The sequence below is a fragment of the Carcharhinus amblyrhynchos genome, chromosome 22, assembly GCF_965287045.1.
Source record: "Carcharhinus amblyrhynchos chromosome 22, sCarAmb.v2.hapA, whole genome shotgun sequence".
Lineage (NCBI taxonomy): Eukaryota > Metazoa > Chordata > Chondrichthyes > Carcharhiniformes > Carcharhinidae > Carcharhinus > Carcharhinus amblyrhynchos.
The window spans coordinates 28,035,638-28,054,641 of record NC_137345.1 but is presented as its reverse complement, the minus strand read 5'-3'; the positions used below and the strand labels follow the sequence as shown (position 1 = coordinate 28,054,641).

The 19,004-nt window shown below is 43.1% G+C and overlaps 1 protein-coding gene across 3 annotated transcripts in view; it reads right to left on the bottom strand.

Moving 5' to 3' along the window:
- The window catches only part of itpr3 (inositol 1,4,5-trisphosphate receptor, type 3), a 290,731-nt gene that overhangs the window by 41,596 nt on the left and 230,131 nt on the right, over positions 1-19,004 (bottom strand). For all 3 annotated transcript variants that reach the window (XM_080210067.1, XM_080210068.1, XM_080210069.1), the window contains 4 exons: positions 18,201-18,291; positions 14,742-14,917; positions 4,956-5,148; positions 943-1,115 (listed from right to left, as the gene is read on the bottom strand). In XM_080210067.1, coding sequence (XP_080066193.1) covers positions 943-1,115; positions 4,956-5,148; positions 14,742-14,917; positions 18,201-18,291 — 633 coding nt within the window. The remainder of the gene's footprint in view (positions 1-942; positions 1,116-4,955; positions 5,149-14,741; positions 14,918-18,200; positions 18,292-19,004) is intronic.

Sequence of the window (19,004 nt, the reverse complement as noted above, 5' to 3'; positions counted from 1 at the left end):
GCCATGGAGTCTTCTGTGGCACCAGATATAATGAAGCCAATCCCCACAAAAAATCTCTGCCCGTCTTCAGGGATCTAGGTCCCTGCCTCCTCCCCAATAAAACCCATTCCTTTCCTGTGGGGGCCACCTCCTACCATCAGGTAGCCGGTAAGTCTCAACCAAATTGGCTGTCCAGCTTCCAGTCCTACACCAAGTGCTCACTAAGTTGAGGGTGAAATTCAGAGCACTCAAATCAACTTCACTGCCAGGAACACCACTGGCATATTCACCTAGGATTGCTGCGGCAGTCTGCTGAAATCCCTGACATTACTGGGAGGCATTAAACTTGCTATTTTATACTGACTTGTGACATTACCTGCTCGTGTACTCCAGACTTAGAATACAACAACATCTGTACTACAATATATTCAATACCGGGGGAGATGGTTAGATTCTCACTTATTAGAGATGGCCATTGCCTGCCCTTGCGTGGTTTTAACGTTATTTACCACTTGTCAGCTCAAGCCCAAATGTTGTTAAGGACTTGCTGCATATGGGCATGGACTGCCGAGTTCTAATTTTAAGGCCATGTCCCCTTGTTCTAGGCTCCCCTAATCTTTACAATCTAGCCTCATTAATCAATCCTATAAATGAGTCCGTGTATCATGTTGGTAAAAGTGCACTTACAGCACCTCCCAAGGACACTCATACATGGACATTCTTCTATCTGACATTTTAATGAAGGTATTGATCCATTTAAATGATCAGTAAATCATTAATGTCTTTGTGAACTGAACAATAATTGATTGCCTACTAATATTACTGACAGTAGTTCCCAGTCTTATAACTTGTCCATTGGCTCCTTGAACCTCTTGGAGTTCCAGACCCAACACTCCATGACATTAAAATTTGTGGCATTTTTCATGTCACTGAAGGAACTTGTAAGAGAAAGTGTGGCCTAACCTGGAGGTTACTGTTGTGGTTTTCACACAGGAGCTGCAGAAACCGGAGGATGGGTCGCATTATTGCCACTGCTGGGCTGATTTCAGCTTCCTTCTGTCCATGCTCAGCGTCTCCTGTTATGGTCACCTGCGACCTGTTGTGAGCTGATGCCAGCAAAAGATGGACGTCTTTTCCTGAAGAAGAAAAGAGCAGTGATTGAAGCTCAACAGAAACAAAACCATTGCCTTTTTGCAATATTACTATCAAACACCCGTTAAATGTCTGTCTTAAATTACTTCATCCGCTACGAGAACAGATGTTCATGACTTCATTAAAATAGCAGACGCGGGAGTTTTATAGGAAGGTGTTAATGTGTTTGTTACTGATATTGCACAGTATGATTCCAACCTATTGAAGATTTCATGACGCAATTCCATTTAACAGCCTGTTTTTCCTTTATTATGACAACTTACATCAAGATATCCTTGACAATTACAAAGAAGTATCAGCCATGAAAAAAAATATTTTGGAAAACATAGCCATTCCTCAGAAGATTTTCTAATTATATCATAGAATCTCGACAGTGTAGAAAGAGGCCATTCAGCCCATAGAGTCTGCACCAACCACAATCTCACCCAGGATCTATCCATGTATTCTAATATATTTACCCTGCTACTCTCCCTGTCACTAAGAGGCAATTTAGCATTGCCAATCCACCAAACCCGCACATCTTTGGACTGTGGGAGGAAGCCAGAGCACCTGGAGGAAACCCAAGCAGACATGGGGAGAATGTGCAAACTCCACACAAACAGTGATCCAAGCTGGGAATCGAACCCAAGTCGTTGGTGCTGTGAGACAGCAGTGATAACCATTGTGCCGCCAAATTTATGAGTTAGCTGCAATTTTTGGCTCACCTATCCCTGTCAACCTGCAAAGTCCTCCTCACTAACCTTTGGGGGCTTATGCCAAAAATTGGGAGAGCTGTCCCACAGAACAGTCAAGAAACAGCCTGATGCATTTGTACTCACTGGGGTCAGCACAGTGGTTAGCACTGCTGCCTCATAGTGCCAGGGACCCTGGTTCAATTCTGGCCTGGGTCACAGTCTGTGTGGAGTTTGAACTTTCTCCCCATATCTGCCAGGGTTTCCTCTGGGTGCTCCGGTTTCCTCACACACTCCAAAAATGTGCAGGTTAGATGGATTGGTCATCCTAAATTGACCCTAGTATCAAGGGACTGATGGGGCAAATGTGTGGGGTTGCGGGGATAGGGCCTGGCTGGGATTGTGATCAGTGCAGACATGATGGGCTGAATGGCCTCCTTCTGCACTGCAGAGATTCTGCCTTACAGTCAATGCCACAGCCACCACCATCGCCAAACATGGGTATGGCGGGTCCAACCGGCAGGACAGGCCCAGAAGAGACACACAGGTATACAGTCAGGAAGAAGTTGCCCAGCAAGTCCTCAACATCAACTTTGAACCTATATAATCTCATGACATCAAGTCAAACATGAGCAAGGGAACTTCCTGCTGATTACCACCTATTGCCTTTCCTCAGCTGATGAATCAATATTCCTCCATATTGAAAATTTGGAAGAAGCACTAAGGGTGGTAGCAAGGACAGAGAATCCCTGGATGAGGGCATCAATGTCCAGAGAGTGCCTCAGTAGCACTACTACTGACTTAGATGGCTGAGTTCTGATGAACATTTCTGCCAGGCAGTCCCTGTTGCAGATGATGAGGGAACCAACCAGGGGGAGAAGCCGACTAGGTCTCAGCAGGAACGACCACTGTCCAGTTCTTGTGAAGATGAATTTCCATCTTCATACTGAGGATACTCTCTATCATATTGTCAGTGGGGATCAGGGCAAAAACTCTCCATATGGACAAATGAATTAGGAGCAGGAGTTGGCCAATTGGCCCTTTGAGTCAGCTCCACTATTCATTGAGACCACGGTTGATCTGATTGTGGCCTCAATGCCAAATTCCAACTTAGACGTGTTTATCTTTCACCCCCCGCCCCCCCCCACGATCATATTGAATGATGGTGCAGGCTTGAAAAGTCGAATGGGTCCTGCAGCTATTTTCTATGTTTCTATGTTTGTCAGTCAAGAATTTATCTACTGATCTTAAAAATATTCAATGACCTTGCCTCCACTGTTCTCTAAGAGAGTTCCAAAGACTCATGACTGTCTGAAAGAAATAATTTCTCCTTTGTAAAAATTTGTAAGATTGTCAATCAGGTTTGCAGTTGGTTCACTTACCTGCGCTAGAATCTAATACACACACACACTGAGCCCTCAGATTATCCTGGAGTGCTGTGACTCTGGAGGAAATTATGGACATTGGGTGGGGTGAGGCCGTGGAGTAATTTGAAAACAAGAGTCAGGATCTTACAATCAAGGCATTGGTTAACCGGCAGACAATGTAGGTCAGCAAGCACGGGTAAGATGGGTGCATGGGACCTGGTGCTAGATAAGACAAGAGTAGCAGAGGCTTGGATGACCTCATGGTTATAGAGGGTGGAACATGGGAGTTTTAAAGGTTTATTGGAATGATCATGTGTGGAACTAACAAGGGCATGGATAAGGGTTTCAGCAGTAAATGAACTGAGGAAGTGTCAAATGGTGTTACAGAGATAACAATTGTTGGATTGGACAGTACATGGCAGAACCCTTAAGAGTATTGTTAGGCAGAGGGATCTGGGTGTACAGGTACGCAGGTCACTGAAAGTGGCAACGCAGGTGGAGAAGGTAGTCAAGAAGGCATATGACATGCTTGCCTTCATTGGCCGGGGCACTGAGTTTAAAAAATTGGCAAGTCATGTTGCAGCTTTATAGAACCTTAGTTTGGCCGCACTTGGTATATGATATTCAATTCTGGTTGCCACACTACCAGAAGGATGTGGAGGCTTTGGAGAGGGTACAGAAAAGATTTATCAGGATGTTGTCTGGTATGGAGGGCATTAGCTATGAGGAGAGGTTGAAGAAATTTGGTTTGTTCTCACTGGAACAACAGAGGTTGAGGGGTGGCCTGATAGAAGTTTACAAGATTATGAAGGGCATGGACAGAGTGGATAGTCAGAAGCTTTTTCCCGAGGTGGAAGAGTCAATTATCAGGGGGCACAGGGTTTAAGGTGCAAGGGGCAAGGTTTAAAGGAGATGAATGAGACAAGTTTTTTACCCAGAGGGCGGTGTGTGCCTGGAACTCGCTGCTGGGGGAGGTAGTGGAAACAGATACGATAGTGAGTTTTATGGGGCGTCTGGGTAAATACATGAATAGGATGGGACCTGAGGGTTTTAGCTCAATCGGGCAGCATGGTTGGTGTGGGCTTGGAGGGCCAATGAGCCTGTTCCGGTGCTGCAATTTTCTTTGTTCTTTGAACAATAGTGCTGATACGTAGTCAGAATCTCATTTTAGGGGCACATATAATACCAAAATTGGTGAATAATCTGGAGTTGTCTCAAAAACTCAAGGATGGAGATGTCATAAAATATCATCCAGGGAGGCAATGGCCTAGTGGTATTATTATTATTATTAGACTATTAATCCAGAAACTCAACTAATGTTCTGGGCACCCAGGTTCGAATCCCGCCCCAATAGATGACGGAATTTGGATTCAATAAAAACAATCTGGAATTAACAATCTACTGATGACCAGGAAACCATTGTCGATTGTTAGAAAGATTCATCTGGTTCATTAATGCCCTTTAGAGTAGGAAATCTTCAATCCTTACCTGGTCTGGCCTATATGTGACTCCAAAGCCACAGCAGTGTGGTTACCTCTGAACTACCCTCCAAGGGCAACTAGGGACAGGTGATAAATGCTGGCCAGCCAGTGATTCCCATGTCCAATGAATAAAAACAAAATCCAGATTCATAACGCATTTTCAAGCAGTATTTCTGAACAAGAGGCCATTGACCTGAATTCTGTTTCTCCCTCCACAGATGCTGCCTGACTTGCTGAATATTTCCATCATTTTCCTCCTCTGTCATTTGTGGTGGATTTAACAGGACAATGCTGGAACACCCTACCTTTATGACCAGCTCCAGGAATAGGATTTGTTTTCTCATGCAGATCATTCTTTGTTACTTTGCCTCCCAGATCATTCATGTTGACTGAAACATTTGCTTTGATTTCTTGCTGAGCGATTTTCATGCGTTGATTAAGCACCTTGAAAAACTTTTCTGATTTATTGTCACTAGTCATAAGACTGTAGAAAGAATTCTGGAGACAAATATGAATCAGTCATAGGTATTAGCAAACAGGCTTTCATCTCAACATTCTCTACCTTCAGGTGATACAGGAGATACCATTTGCAGCAATATGAGTGAGGACATGTTTGTCACTTTGACGTAATTGGAGATAAAACTCCCCGACTACTGGTACAAAATAATTCAAAGCGACAAGATATTTAACTTACAAAGACGAAACAATGTTCAAATAACAAAAAACGCAAATGGTGACATTTAAAGGACTATGATATAAATTAATACTCTGATAAAATTGGAACAAAAAGGGGGGGGGGTGGAATTTTCCCATCCCGCCTGCCACGGGAGTCATAGAATATAGAACATTAAAGCACAGTACAGACACTTCGGCCTTTGATGTTGTGCCGACCTGTGAAACCATTCTAAAGCCCATCTAACCTACACTATTCCAAAATCATCCATATGTTTATCCAATGACCATTTAAATGCCCTTAATGTTGACGAGTCCACTACTGTTGCAGGCCCTTGCTACTCTCTGAGTAAAGCACCTACCTCTGACATCTGTCCTAAATCTATCACCCCTTAATTTAAAGCTATGTCCCCTCGTGCTAGCCATCGCCATCTGAGGAAAAAGGCTCTCACTGTCCACCCTATCTAATCCTCTGATCATCTTATATGCCTCTATTAAGTCACCTCTTAACCTTCTTCTCTCTAACGAAAACAGCCTCATGTCCCTCAGCCTTTCCTCATAAGGCGTTCCCACCATACCAGGCAACATCCTGATAAACCTCCTCTGCGCCCTTTCCAATGCTTCCACAGTATTCCTATAATGCGGTGACCAGAACTCTATGCAATACTCCAAGTGTGACCAGAGTTTTGTACAGCTGCAACATGATCTCGTGGCTCCGAAACTCAATCCCTCTATCAATAAAAGCTAACACACTGTACGCCTTCTTAACAACCCTACCAACCTGGGTGCCAACTTTCAGGGATCTATGCACATGGACATAGCGGGCAGGGAGGACTATGCAAAGTTCCTTGACCGTGGGTAGGATTTTACAGTTTTGGGAAAGTGTGGCCTGGAAATCCTGCCCAGACAGTAAGAAGAAAATAAATTTAAAAATCCCCAAGATACAGGTAGACAGAGCAATGCAAAAACAGCTAGTAAAATTATGAAAAGGACGTTAGCTAACTATAACCAATTGTTTGCTAGTTTATTAAAGCAATAACTGTCATTTTGGGAATGGAATTTTCCACATTGCCGGGTAAATGCCAGTGTTATGACAATACTGGAAGAGCTTGGCTAGGGGAGTGGCAAGTTCTGGGGCACAAGTCTTCAGTACTATTGCTGGAATGTTATCAGGGCCTACTGCCTTTGCAGCATCCAGTGCCTCCAACCATTTCATCATATAACGTGGAATTAAACTAATTGATTAGACACTGGCATCTGAAATGACCACTGGAGGAGGCCGAGATGAATCATCCACTTGGCACTTCAAGCTGAAGATTGCTGCGAATGCTTCAACCTTATCTTTTGCACTTATGTGCTGGGCTCCTCCACCATTGAGTATGGGGATATTTGTGGAGCTTCCTCCTGCAGTGAGTTTTTAATTGTCCATCATCATTCAGAGCTTAGATCTGATCCGTTAGTTGTGGAATTGTTTTGGTCTGTCTATCACTTGCTGTTTATCCTGTTCGGTAGTTTCATCAAGCTGACACTGCAATTTTAGCTATGCCTGATGCTGCTCCTGGCATGCCCTCCTGCATTCTCCATTGAACCAAGGTTGATTCCCGAACTTGATGGTAATGTTTGAGTGGGGGATATGCCAAGCCATGAGGTTGCAGGTTGTATTGAAATACAGTTCTGCTGCTATTGATGACCTATAGTGCCTCATGGATGCCCAGTCTTGAGTTGCTAGATCTGTTCAAAGTCTGTCCCATTTAGCATGGTGATAGTGCCACACAACATGATGAAGGCTATTCTCAGTGTGAAGGCAGGACTTCATCTCCACAAATAACATCTGTTTAATAAACCCACTTACAAAAGAAACACAGCTGAATGAATATTAATCTCATCTATCTTAGCACTTACTGGTTATGGTCAATCATTCATTGGCATGGGGGAAATATCTATCATTAGCTTTAAAGACAAAAATAATTTCTTTAGATGTCCTGATGTCCAGACCATTCTACAGTGTGAAGGAGTAGACAGAACAATTGTTAGAGGATAATTGAGAGACTTGCCAGGAGATTAAAGGAAATAGTCAAGATTATGCTCATAATGAAGATCGGAAGGATGGAGTCTTTTGACTTTTGAGAAAACAGCAGCCTTATGCCTTGAGTGTCCTGTGACTTAATACAGTACAAGAAAATTGTAATGTCTGAACTATGTTAGTAGTTGGAGGTCTTAAACAAAAAGAAAAAGATGTGGTTTGCATAAGTAGATTCAAAATAACAACAACAGATTTATTCTAGGACCACTTGTCTGTACAGAACAGAAAATGAAACTGAGCAGGGGGCTGTGAAACACCCCAATGACATCACTGTCAAATCATGTGACTGTCTCATAAAGAAATCATGCAGCCACTTAAATATATAACAAATAGTCTGTGACATCTCAGAGCTCAGAGGATCTCATTGGAGCTTTGTCAAATGTTTCTATTTGCTACTTTATCTATTTTAACAGGCATTGTTCTAAGCCCTAATGCCTGGTGGAAACTGCCTCTGCAATTAGAATTGAGTATGTTACGTTTCCACTCACAATTCAGCCCTTTCTCATTGTCTCCAGTAAAAACCTGAACAGTTCGGTAAGGGGTGAGGTACCCGCCTAAAAAATCCTGAATTTACATAAATTGGGATCTTCCTGTGTCAAGGGAGACTGCTAGCTCTTTAAACATAGTCTGAGCGCAGATGTTCCTCTGGCAATCTCGCATCCTGCTGAACTCTCTTTGCGTTAAATCTTCCAAAAATCATCTGAATGCCATTTACCCAGAAACTGACAAGTAGCCATGGGCCACCTAATCTTGTCTACTGGTAAACCAACTCTCTTCATGCCCATTCCAGACAGGAAGCGAACTGGCTGTATTAAATGAGATCCAAGAATTAGAACATCTCAGGCCTAAAATGATTCCCAATAATTGTGTTAACGATGTGCCACACCTGCTCTCTGCTGTCCCAAATCTGTTCTTGGTTTAAATCAACCCCATTGAAAAGCTGTACTTTTCAAACATTAAATCTGCCCATCATTACAGAAGAGGGTTATTACATCTGTTGCTCTCAAGCATAGTTCCTGAAAACAGTTCTGATAACTACTCTGAACAAAAAATACATTTTTATTTTCAGCTCCCCAGTGCTTGTACATAAGTCACATCCCATAAAGATTTACTATCAGTCTCTAATCCCCAGAACAACGTCAGGACAAAAACTGATAAAATTATTCTTTAGTGAAGTCAGGTTGCACATTTCAGCCAGAGACACTTCTGGAGTGTGAGATACTTTATTAATAGTGATAAGAATCCACAACGCAACTGTATTCATAAACAGTTGTCCAGCAATCTTTTCCCATGAAACTATCTATGCCATTTAGCATTTTTTCCACAGAATGAATGGCCATCAAAAACAAAACGCCAGTTTCATGTCAGTATATGGGTAGAATTTAGACTGCATGCCCTAGTTAGTCGATCACACTTGAGAACAGTCATGGAATGGGTGGATGATGGAATCCACGTACCAGCACATTTGGGCCCATGTGAAAATCATGCTGAGACCTAACTACTGTATGTATGGGCAGTATTATCGGCACTGCTAATTGATCGCACGCCTATTTACATGGGTGAGCATCTGGAAAACAGCTATCTCTGATGGTGTTTGAAGGCAGCCAGTCACTGGTGTCCCTCTCCCAACCCCCCAGCTTAAAGGGGAAGTGCAGGGTCATAGTATACAGGAATTAACACCTGTAAACACAAAGAAAATCTGTTGATCAGACCCTTGGGTTCTACAATGGCAATATGGGAGGTTGTGGTCCTGATGGGAGGAAGTTAGAGGAAGATCTGTTCCCTTCTGATGGCAGAAAACCCTCCAGACAATGCCTTGGCCACTTGAAAGAGATGGCAATGGAGGTCAATGTCATGACCTTAACTTGCAAGTCATTGCTGCAATGAAGGAAAATGATTAATGACATTGCCAGAGCTGTTCAGGTAAGAGTCTTAACTCTGACCTTAATCATTTTCCCTCTGCTCCTCCAGCCTCTGAAGTCCTGACATTGTTCTGGGGATCAGAGCCAACACTAACCTCTACTGCTTCCCTTCACTCTTGTACAATCAAGCACCTTCGCTCCACTTCCCTCCCACACTCTCTATTCTTTCATGTTAAAGATCAGGCACGATGTGAGGTAACATTTGGTGACTGAAAGAGGCCAAACCAAACTGAAACCCTTCCCCTTCTGGAGGAAGACATGCTGGCTAGCCTGGCCAGGGAGCAAGTCATTGTCCTGGACTGTGGTAGCAACGAGGAGACGTCATGAAGAGTTTCCTTAAACCTTATCCTCTATTTCCTATCATACCTCTATCTTACTCTGCATGCTTTGCAGGTGTTCTCAGCAGTCATTCATTTTCCTCTGCTCTCCCTCGACACTGAAAGCTAACATTTGTCCTTCTCTTTTACCTAAAATGCTAAAAGATGAGGTGAGCTTTTCTGAAAATAGAGCACCACTTGATCTAACCCTGAAAAGCACCATCTCAGAGACTGACATCCTGTGTACTTTAAAGGATAACTCGCAGACTAGGAGTACGCAGGAGCTACAGCATACTCTATGTTCTAAGCAATCATACCGATTGCCAGTTCCATGGATGACAATAATGCATACTAAGTCTGATGCAGAGAAGGGGTGGCACAGTTGCTTCACACTGCTGCTTCACAGCACCAGGGACCAGTGTTCAAGTCCAGCTTTGGTGACTGTGTGGAATTTGCACGTTCTCCCCGTGTCTGCGTGGGTTTCCTCCAGGTGCTACAGTTTCCTCCCACACTCCAAAGACATGTGAGTTAGGTTGATTGGCCATGCTAAATTGCCCCTTAATGTCAGGGAGATAGCCAGGTAAACAGGTGGGGTTATGGGGATAGGGCCTGAGTGGGATTGCGTTTGGTGTTAAGCACCTCAATTGGATCACCCCTTAATGTTCTGCTGTTGGCAATGACCCAGTTATATAACATACTTATTTTAAATAGGTTCCCATTCTATGATCAAAGGAGAAAGGGGGGATCAGGATATTGAATTCGATGATCAGCCATAATTAAAATGAGTGGCGGAGCAGGTTGGAAGGGCTGAATGGCCTACTCCTGCTTCTAGTTTCTATATTTCATGTTTCTAACATTTCAGTAATGCTGGTCAGAGAATATAACCCACCATGTTTGTGTGCTGTAATCTATTTACATGCATGGCAGTTCTTTGTTACTACCTTACCTGTACTCCATCTCAACAAGGTGCAATAAAACCAGCAAGACGTTTCCAAAGAAAATTAATTTGACTTAAGGCATTGGTCGGAATTTTCCAGCATACACCCATCCCAACCCTCCCTATCACTGCGATGGGCCCGGCGAGCCATTGAAATTCCCTTCCCATGGATGGGACCAGTAGATATTGCCAGTGTAAAGTCTGAAAAATTTCAGCCTTTAACTTTGTTCTTCCCTCTCCCCAGTTGCTGCCAGATCTGTTGCATTTTCCCAACATTTTTTTTGTTTTTTTATTGCAGTAAAACCTTTTTTGGAACATACTTTACTTGGAACTAAAGTGTAAATCTAACAATATCACACAGCCTGAAAGGAGCTACACCATAGGTGGCATGGTGGCACAATGGTTAGCACTGCTGCCTCACTGGCATGGGGGTCGATTCCTGCTTGTGCCACTGTGTGTGGAGTTCGCACATTCTCCCCGTGTCTGCATGGGTTTCCTCTGGGTGCTCCGGTTTGCTCCCACAGTCCAAAAGATGCTGGTTAGGTGCATTGGCCATGCTAAATTCTCCTGAACAAGTGCCAGAGGTGGTGACTAGAGGATTTTAACAGAGGCTTCATTCAAAGGCTGGTTTTATTGCACCTTGTTGAGATGGAGTACAGGTAAGGCAGTAACACCTGCCATGAATGTAAATACATTACAGTATTTTGCTGGTTTTATTGCACCTTGTTGAGATGGAGTACAGGTAAGGCAGTAACAAAGAACTGCCTTGCATGTAAATAGATTACAGCACACAAACACGGTGGGTTATACTCTCCGATCAGCATTACTGAAATGATAGAAACATGAACTCTAGAAGCTGGAAGCAGGAGTAGGCCATTCGGCCCTTCCAGTTTTAATGTACGCCTACTTATGACACTAATAAATGAACGTTAAAAAAATCCAGTGACACCACCATCAGAGAATTAGCATCCTATCTCCAAGTAATTCTGCCATCAAGTGTGTGTCTCTGTTTAGAATGTACGAGCACTATAGGAGCCTCATATCAAATAGTAAAGGCAAGAAACATGTTCACACTCACCCTGCATGTAAATACACAATCGCTAGAAATAAAGTTTAATATTATTTGTTTCCAAGCAAGATTCAAGCCTGATGATGATTACAGTTCTCAATATTAGATTTTGCTGTTGTGGAGGAAGGGCAAACAGGCTGATCAGCCAATCTGATTAAGTACTTTTCACAATCAGCAAATCAGAAAGTAAAAAAAAATTATAATTTACTTTACAGAAAGTGAAATTAAGATTTAGACTATTATTAATACTTAGCTCATGGTTTGTGGTAATATTTTAGATGTTACTTTTGTTCCAGGAAGATTAAAGTTTGACTGTGGATAAATGTGACTAAAGCAGCAGGAAGACTATTACACTTAAAAGGTTGGGCCCATATTGATTTAAACAGTTAACAGCAGGAAAGGTAAGATCATAAAACAGAGGGAGCTTACTCAGTTCAAGAATGAGGTTTCTACACTGCTTGTAAAGAAATGCCCAGAGGGTTGTTTTGTTTTGAAAGTTAGAGCTGCAATTAATTTGAAAAGCATTCAGTGAGTCCTGGAAGGCTATGTTGTCATGGAGATGGGTGGACCTGAAAAAAGTTGTAGTGTTTCAATTTATCTGTGTGCTTGCTGGGGGAGTAAGTGTTGTACAGCAAGGACAAGGCCGTACAGAAAAGCTGCTGCTATTATCAGTCTCTGGGGTGAAGGATTGCTATTTACTGGCTCTGATTGGTTGGGAAGCTGGAGAAATCCCAGGAGCCTTTTTTTCTAGCTCTGTGCAGTTAGGGTTCAAGGGAGGGGAGCTGGGGAGGCGGCAGAAGGTTGGTGCTCAGAAGAAAGCTTGGGAGCTATTCATACCTTGCTGTAGCGGGGATGATTGGAGCTTGGCGACATCTTGGGGCAGTGCCAGCCCAGTGAAGCTAGCCACCCTATTAAAGAGTCAAAATTACACCTGTAGCTAGAGCTTGGAATGCAGACTTAAAAATCCATGGCAACAGTCTCAGGAGATTGAAACCCTAGGAGATGTGCAGTCTTGAGGCTGTCCAAGTTAGGACAGCTTTGAGGGAATTCAGAGGCACGATCTTTGAAAGTGAAAAGCTCAGATTCCCTATAATGGAGGCAATGTTCAACGAGATATGGCTGATTCACAGGACAGAATTTTCCCGCTGTGCTTGCCCCAAGATCGGAATGTCCCGCGCAAGGTCAATAGGCCTTTGCCTGGTCCTGCCCCACCTGCTTTGATTCCCATGGCAGGCTGGACGGGAAAATTTCGCTGACAGTGTTTACTGATGTCGGGGTGGGTTGCTGAGAAATATCTCGGATCTGTCTTGGTTTCATTTGCTATTTTTTGCAGAGTGTGGTGTGTTTGAGCACAGTTTGCCTGTCAGTTCACACGTAACTCATACCAATCCTGAATGTTAGAGCAAAAAATAAAAAAAAGCAAATGCTAAATTTTAGCTTTTTAACTGTGTATAATAAAGTTTTATTTTTATTTATTCAACATCTGTGGAATCTTATAGTTTTATTAGAATTAATCTTAAACTTTGTCTTATTTGAACAAGAAGTTATTGGTCCGAGCCAGACCTTAGCGAAACCTATGGTTTGATCCAAGATCATGATAGGTCATACCCATGGGATTAAAATGGAAGCTGAAATATCATAATCAATATAATCAAATAAAAATCAATTATTCACGAAATAAATCAGTCAAGTTGAAGTACTTACTTGAAGGATACATAAAAGTAGTTTTTCTGGATCAGAGAAGTTGTTTGGCAATTAGAATCACAGAATCCCTACAATGCAGAAGGGGCTATTCGACCTATCGAGTCTGCACTGACTCTCTGACTTAGGCCTTAACCCATAATCCAACACATTTGTATGGCTAATCCATCTAACCTACACATCTTGAGACACTAATAGGTAATTTACTATGGCCAATCACTCTAACCTGCACATCTTTGGGCTGTGGGAGGAAACTGGAGCATCCAGAGGAAACAAATGCAGACATGAGGAAAACATGCAAACTCCATGCAGACAGTCACCCAAGCCGGAATTAAATTTGGGTCCCAAGAGCGTTAAAGCAGCAGTGCTACCCACTGTGCCATAATGCCGCTCCTTAGGACTTGTTATCACTAATAAAAACTTACATCTCATTCAGCAAAGTTTAACATTCTCAATGTTTTTTTATTGAAACATAGAAACTAGAAGCAGGGATAGGCCATTCAGCCCTTTGAGCCTGCTCCACCATTCATTTTGATCATGGCTGATCATCAAATTCAATATCCTTATCCCTCCTTCCCCCTATATTTCTTGATCCCTTTAGCCCCAAGAGCTATATCTAATTTCTTCTTGAAATCACACAACGTTTTGGCCTCAACTACTTTCTGTGGTAGTGAATTCCACAGGTTCACCAATCTAAGTGAAGAAATTTCTCCTCACCTCAGTCCTAAAAGGTTTACCCCTTATCCTCAAAAAGTTGGGGTGTTATGAGGCATTGGTGAATCAAAAAAAAACCAGACGGCATGGGTTAAGGGTGGAAGGAGAAAAGATTAAAGGGAATATTAGGGGGGGGCTTCTTCACACAGAGTGGTGCGAGTGTGGAATGAGCTGCTGGATAAAGTGGTAAATGCAGGGTCACTTTTAACATTTAAGAAAAACTTGGACGGGTTCATGGATGAGAGGGGTGTGGAGGGAAATGGTCGAAGTGCAGGTCAGCGGGACTAGGCAAAAAATGGTTTGGCACAGACAAGAAGGGCCAAAAGGCCTGTTTCTGAGCTGTAATTTTCTGTGGCTTCTATGACTCCTAGTTCTGAACTCCCCCATCATTGGGAACAGTCTTTCTGGATCTATCCTGTCGAAAGCAAGAATAGCGTGGGAAAAGTTGAAGTTCACATCAAATCATTGATTATATGTTGATTGCACATGTAAAGACTGCAGCAGCAAACCCTGTGGCGAAGAGATTGAGTATTACTGACAATTTTCAGGTTTCTGTATCTAACAGCGCTTGTACAGATGCCAGAAGTTGCTGCCAGTTTTACACATTCAGTGCTGACAGCTTTGGCATCATTACAGACAGAAATTCTTGGTCAGAATCATCAGTCTGGGTGGTTACCTGAATTTCAGTGTTCCCTCCATCGAGCAAGGCAATAGCTAATAAAACACTCTCTCGGAAAATCTTGTCACTTTTGGAGCTCGTGATGAGATCTGCAACCAGCTTTGTGGCTCCTTCTTTGTCCAGGCGACATTGGATAGGACCAATTGAGTTCCAGTCTTGGCCCTTATCTGGATCTTATACACAAATAAGGCCATTACTATGTCTGGTCATCATATGAATATCAACAATGCAGAAAATCATGCAGTAGTCTATGACTTGAACGAAAAACTCTAAAGGATGAGAGGCAAATGGAAATACGAGATATTCCTTAAAGATATTTAGCAATGGTTTGTTGTCACAACTATTGTAATAAATAGCAATAAAGTAAGCATGTACACTTAATGTTACACTTGGCTAGCACTGCTGCCTCACAGTGCAAGGGACATGGGTTAACTTCCAGCCTCGGGTCACCACTGTCTGTGTGGAGTTTGTACATTCTCCCCGTGTTGACGCGGGTTTCCTTCGAGTACTCTGGTTTCCTCCCATGCTCTAAAGGTGTGCAGGTTAGGTAGATTGGCCATGATAAATTGTTCCTTAGTGAACAAGATATATAGGTTAGGGGAATTAGCTGGGTAAATATGTCAGGTTATCGGAATAGGGCCTGGGTAAGATACCCTTTTGGAGTGTAGATGGGTCAAATGGCCTATTTCTACACCGTACAGATTCTAAGATGTGGCTGTTTGCTGATTAAATGTATTTCTGTTTCAATTCCATTTTGATATCTATTATCTAAGGGTCTAAAACATCCTCTTTACAATATTAGATTTATTATAGTCCTACAATCCACAGAATTTTTACTGTTCAAATTCTTGCATTGGATGGGAGCTGGAGTGGCTCAGTTGATTACTCTGCTGCCTCTGAGTCAGAAGGCTTGAGGTTCAAGTCTCACTCCAGGATTTGTTTGCTATGAAAAGCCCATCCACTGATGGAGGCAAGTCAGAGTTTATCAGTGCTGATTCTCAGCCTGGATAAATGGGATGGGTCAGCAGCTGAAGAATGTTTGGCTTTAAAGCCATCCATCAAATCCACACAAAAAGATAGTGGATACGAAGGTGATCGATCAGCTTTGTGACAATCCCATGAAACATGGCGGAGAAGTTGAAAGAGGAACCAGCCAACAATTTGTGAGAGACAATGGTCGAGATTCCCAGGCCTTCCAGTCTCATGTTTCCCACTGGCGGAAGGTGCCGTGTTGTTTGCTAGTGGTGGGGTTCTCTGGTCCTGCCACTGCCAATGGAAATTCCCACTGACGTCACCCCATGCCGGTGAGAAACCCACGTGCATGCTGATGGGACTGGAGAATCTCATTGGCGTGAATGGCCAGAGAATTCCGGCCAAATCTCACTGGAGTTTTCTAAACAAAATGCTTTCAATTTCCATCTTGTCATGAACAGAATTATCTGAAGGAACCAAGTTAAGCAATTGGCAATAGGAAGTCATGCCCTCCTCAGCTCATAATGCAAAATGGTTTGTCATTTTCTAATGTGTACTCAGAGTTGTGGAAATGCCGGCGTTGGACTGGGGTGAACACAGTAAGAACGCTCATAACACCAGGTTACCGTAGAAACCATAGAAACCCTGCAGTGCAGAAAGAGGCCACCTGGCCCATCGAGTCCGCACAGACCACAACTCCACCCAGGCCCCACCCCCACATGTTTACCCACTAATCCCTCTAACCTGCACATCTCAGGACACCAAGGAGCAATTTTAGCATGGCCAATCAACCTTAAAGTCCAACAGGTTTATTTGGTAGCAAACGCCGCTAGCTTTCGGAGTGCTGCTCCTTCATCAGGTGAGTGGGAGTTCTGTTCACAAACAAGGCTTTGTGTGTGGTAGGTCATGTTTGACCAATCTATTAGAGTTTTTTGAGGAGGTTACCAGGAAAGTGGATGAAGGGAAGACGGTGGATATTGTCTACCTGGATTTCAGCAATGCCTTTGATAAGGTCCCTCATGGGAGGTTAGTTAGGAAGGTTCAGTCGCTAGGTATAGACGGGGAGGTAGTAAGTTGGATTAGACACTGGCTCAATGGAAGAAGCCAGAGAGTGGTTGTGGAGGATTGCTTTTCTGAGTGGAGGCCTGTGACGAGTGGTGCGCCGCAGGGATCGGTGTTGGGTCCATTGTTGTTTGTCATCTATATCAATGATCTGGATGATTATGTGGTAAATTGGATCAGCAAATTTGCTGATGATACAAAGATTGGAGGTGTAGTGGACAGTGAGGAAGGTTCTCAAAGCTTGCAGAGGGATTTGGACGAACTAGAAAAATGGGCTGAAAAATAGCAAATGGAATTTAACGCAGACAAGTGTGAGGTACTGCACTTTGGAAGGACAAACCAAAGTAGAACGTACAGGGTAAATGGTAGGACTCTGAAGAGTGCAGTTGAACAGCGGGATCTGGGAATACAGGTACAGAATTCCCTAAAAGTGGCGTCACAGGTGGATAGGGTCATAAAGAGTGCTTTTGGTACATTGGTCTTTATAAATTGGAGTATTGAGTATAAAAGTTGGAGTGTTATGGTAAGGTTGTATAAGGCATTGATGAGGCCGAATTTAGAGTATTGTGTACAGTCTTGGTCACCTAGTTACAGGAAGGATGTAAATAAGGTTGAAAGAGTGCAGAGAAGGTTCGCAAGGATGTTGCCAGGATTTGAGAAGCTGAGTTTACAGAGAAAGGTTGAATAGGTTAGGACTTTATTCCCTGGAGCGTAGAAGAATGAGGGGAGATTTGATAGGGGTTCAAGATTTTGATGGGTATAGATAGAGTGAATGCAAGCAGGCTTTTTCCACTGAGGCTAGAGGAGAAAAAAACCAGAGGGCATGAGTTAAGGGTGAAAGGAGAAAAGTTTAAAGGGAATATTAGGTGGGGATTCTTCACACAGAGAGTGGTGGGAGTGTGGAATGAGCTGCTGGATAAAGTGGTAAATGCGGGGTCACTTTTAACATTTAAGAAAATCTTGGACGGGTTCATGGATGAGAGGGGTGTGGAGGGATATGGTCCAGGTGCAGGTCTGTGGGACTAGGCAAAAAATGGTTCGGCACAGACAAGAAGGGCCAAAAGGCCTGTTTCTGAGCTGTAATTTTCTACGATTCTATGATCCTAAGACATATAAAGACACAAACTCAATTTACAGAATAATGACTGGAATGTGAGTCTTTAAGCTAATCAAGTCGTAAATCTGTTGGACGTTAACCTGGAATTGTGAGACTTCTTACTGTGTGTACTCAGAGAACAACCCTTCCTGCTTCTTTCATTATTTATGTTGCACGTCTATACCTGGTCATCCGCTGTACTGATATAAGACAAACTCTCAACTGGTGTCAGGTGCCCACACATTATGATGGACAATCAAACTTCTATGGCATCAGAGTATGATCACAGAAGAGCAGCAAAGAGTTGGTATTCTGCCAGTAAGTACCTCCAAAGCACAGGTCACTGGAATCGCCTTTCGAGTTTGATTTTTTGCCGTAAAGGTAGCTGTTCAGAAGAGTTTTTCTCAATTCGTTTCCCTGCAGGAAGAGAATCATGTGATGAGCACTGAGGCTGTAAGTGCCAACATTTCCACAATTGCAATTGCAGTCCCATCTGGATCAGTAAACTGAAAGTCATACATATTATTTGATACAGCTTTAGTTCAGTCCAGGAGAGCTGAGACTACAACTTTTTGAGTGTATGTGTGAGGAGCTGGTTAAGGTTCCTACTGAGGTGACTTAAATTGTGTCATTAACATCCCTTCAAAAATCATATAATCCCCGCAGTGCAGAAGGAGGCCATTTGATCCACACCGACTCTCTGTCAGAACATCTTCCCCAGGCTCTTTCCCAGTGACCCCCTTGTACTTACCCCACTAATCCCCCAATCTATATATCTTGGGATACTAAGGGGCAATTTAGCATGGCCAATCCACCTCACCTGCATATCTTTGGACTGTGGGAGGAAACCGGAGCATCCGGAGGAAATTCACGTAGACACAGGGAGAACATGCATAGACAGTGACTCAAGCCAGGAATCGAACCTGTGTCCTGGCACTGTCAGGCAGCAGTGCTAACCACGATGTCACCATGCTGCCCAAAGTAGATAATGTAATCCCAATAGAACATGTTGAATTTCAACATTAAGAAACAGGTAGATTTGGGTCAGATTGGGGGTTAAACTTTCAGAAATAGTTTCTCTGATCCCAAATGTGCCTTTGAGGTGCTCATTTCCACCTTGAGCTGAGACT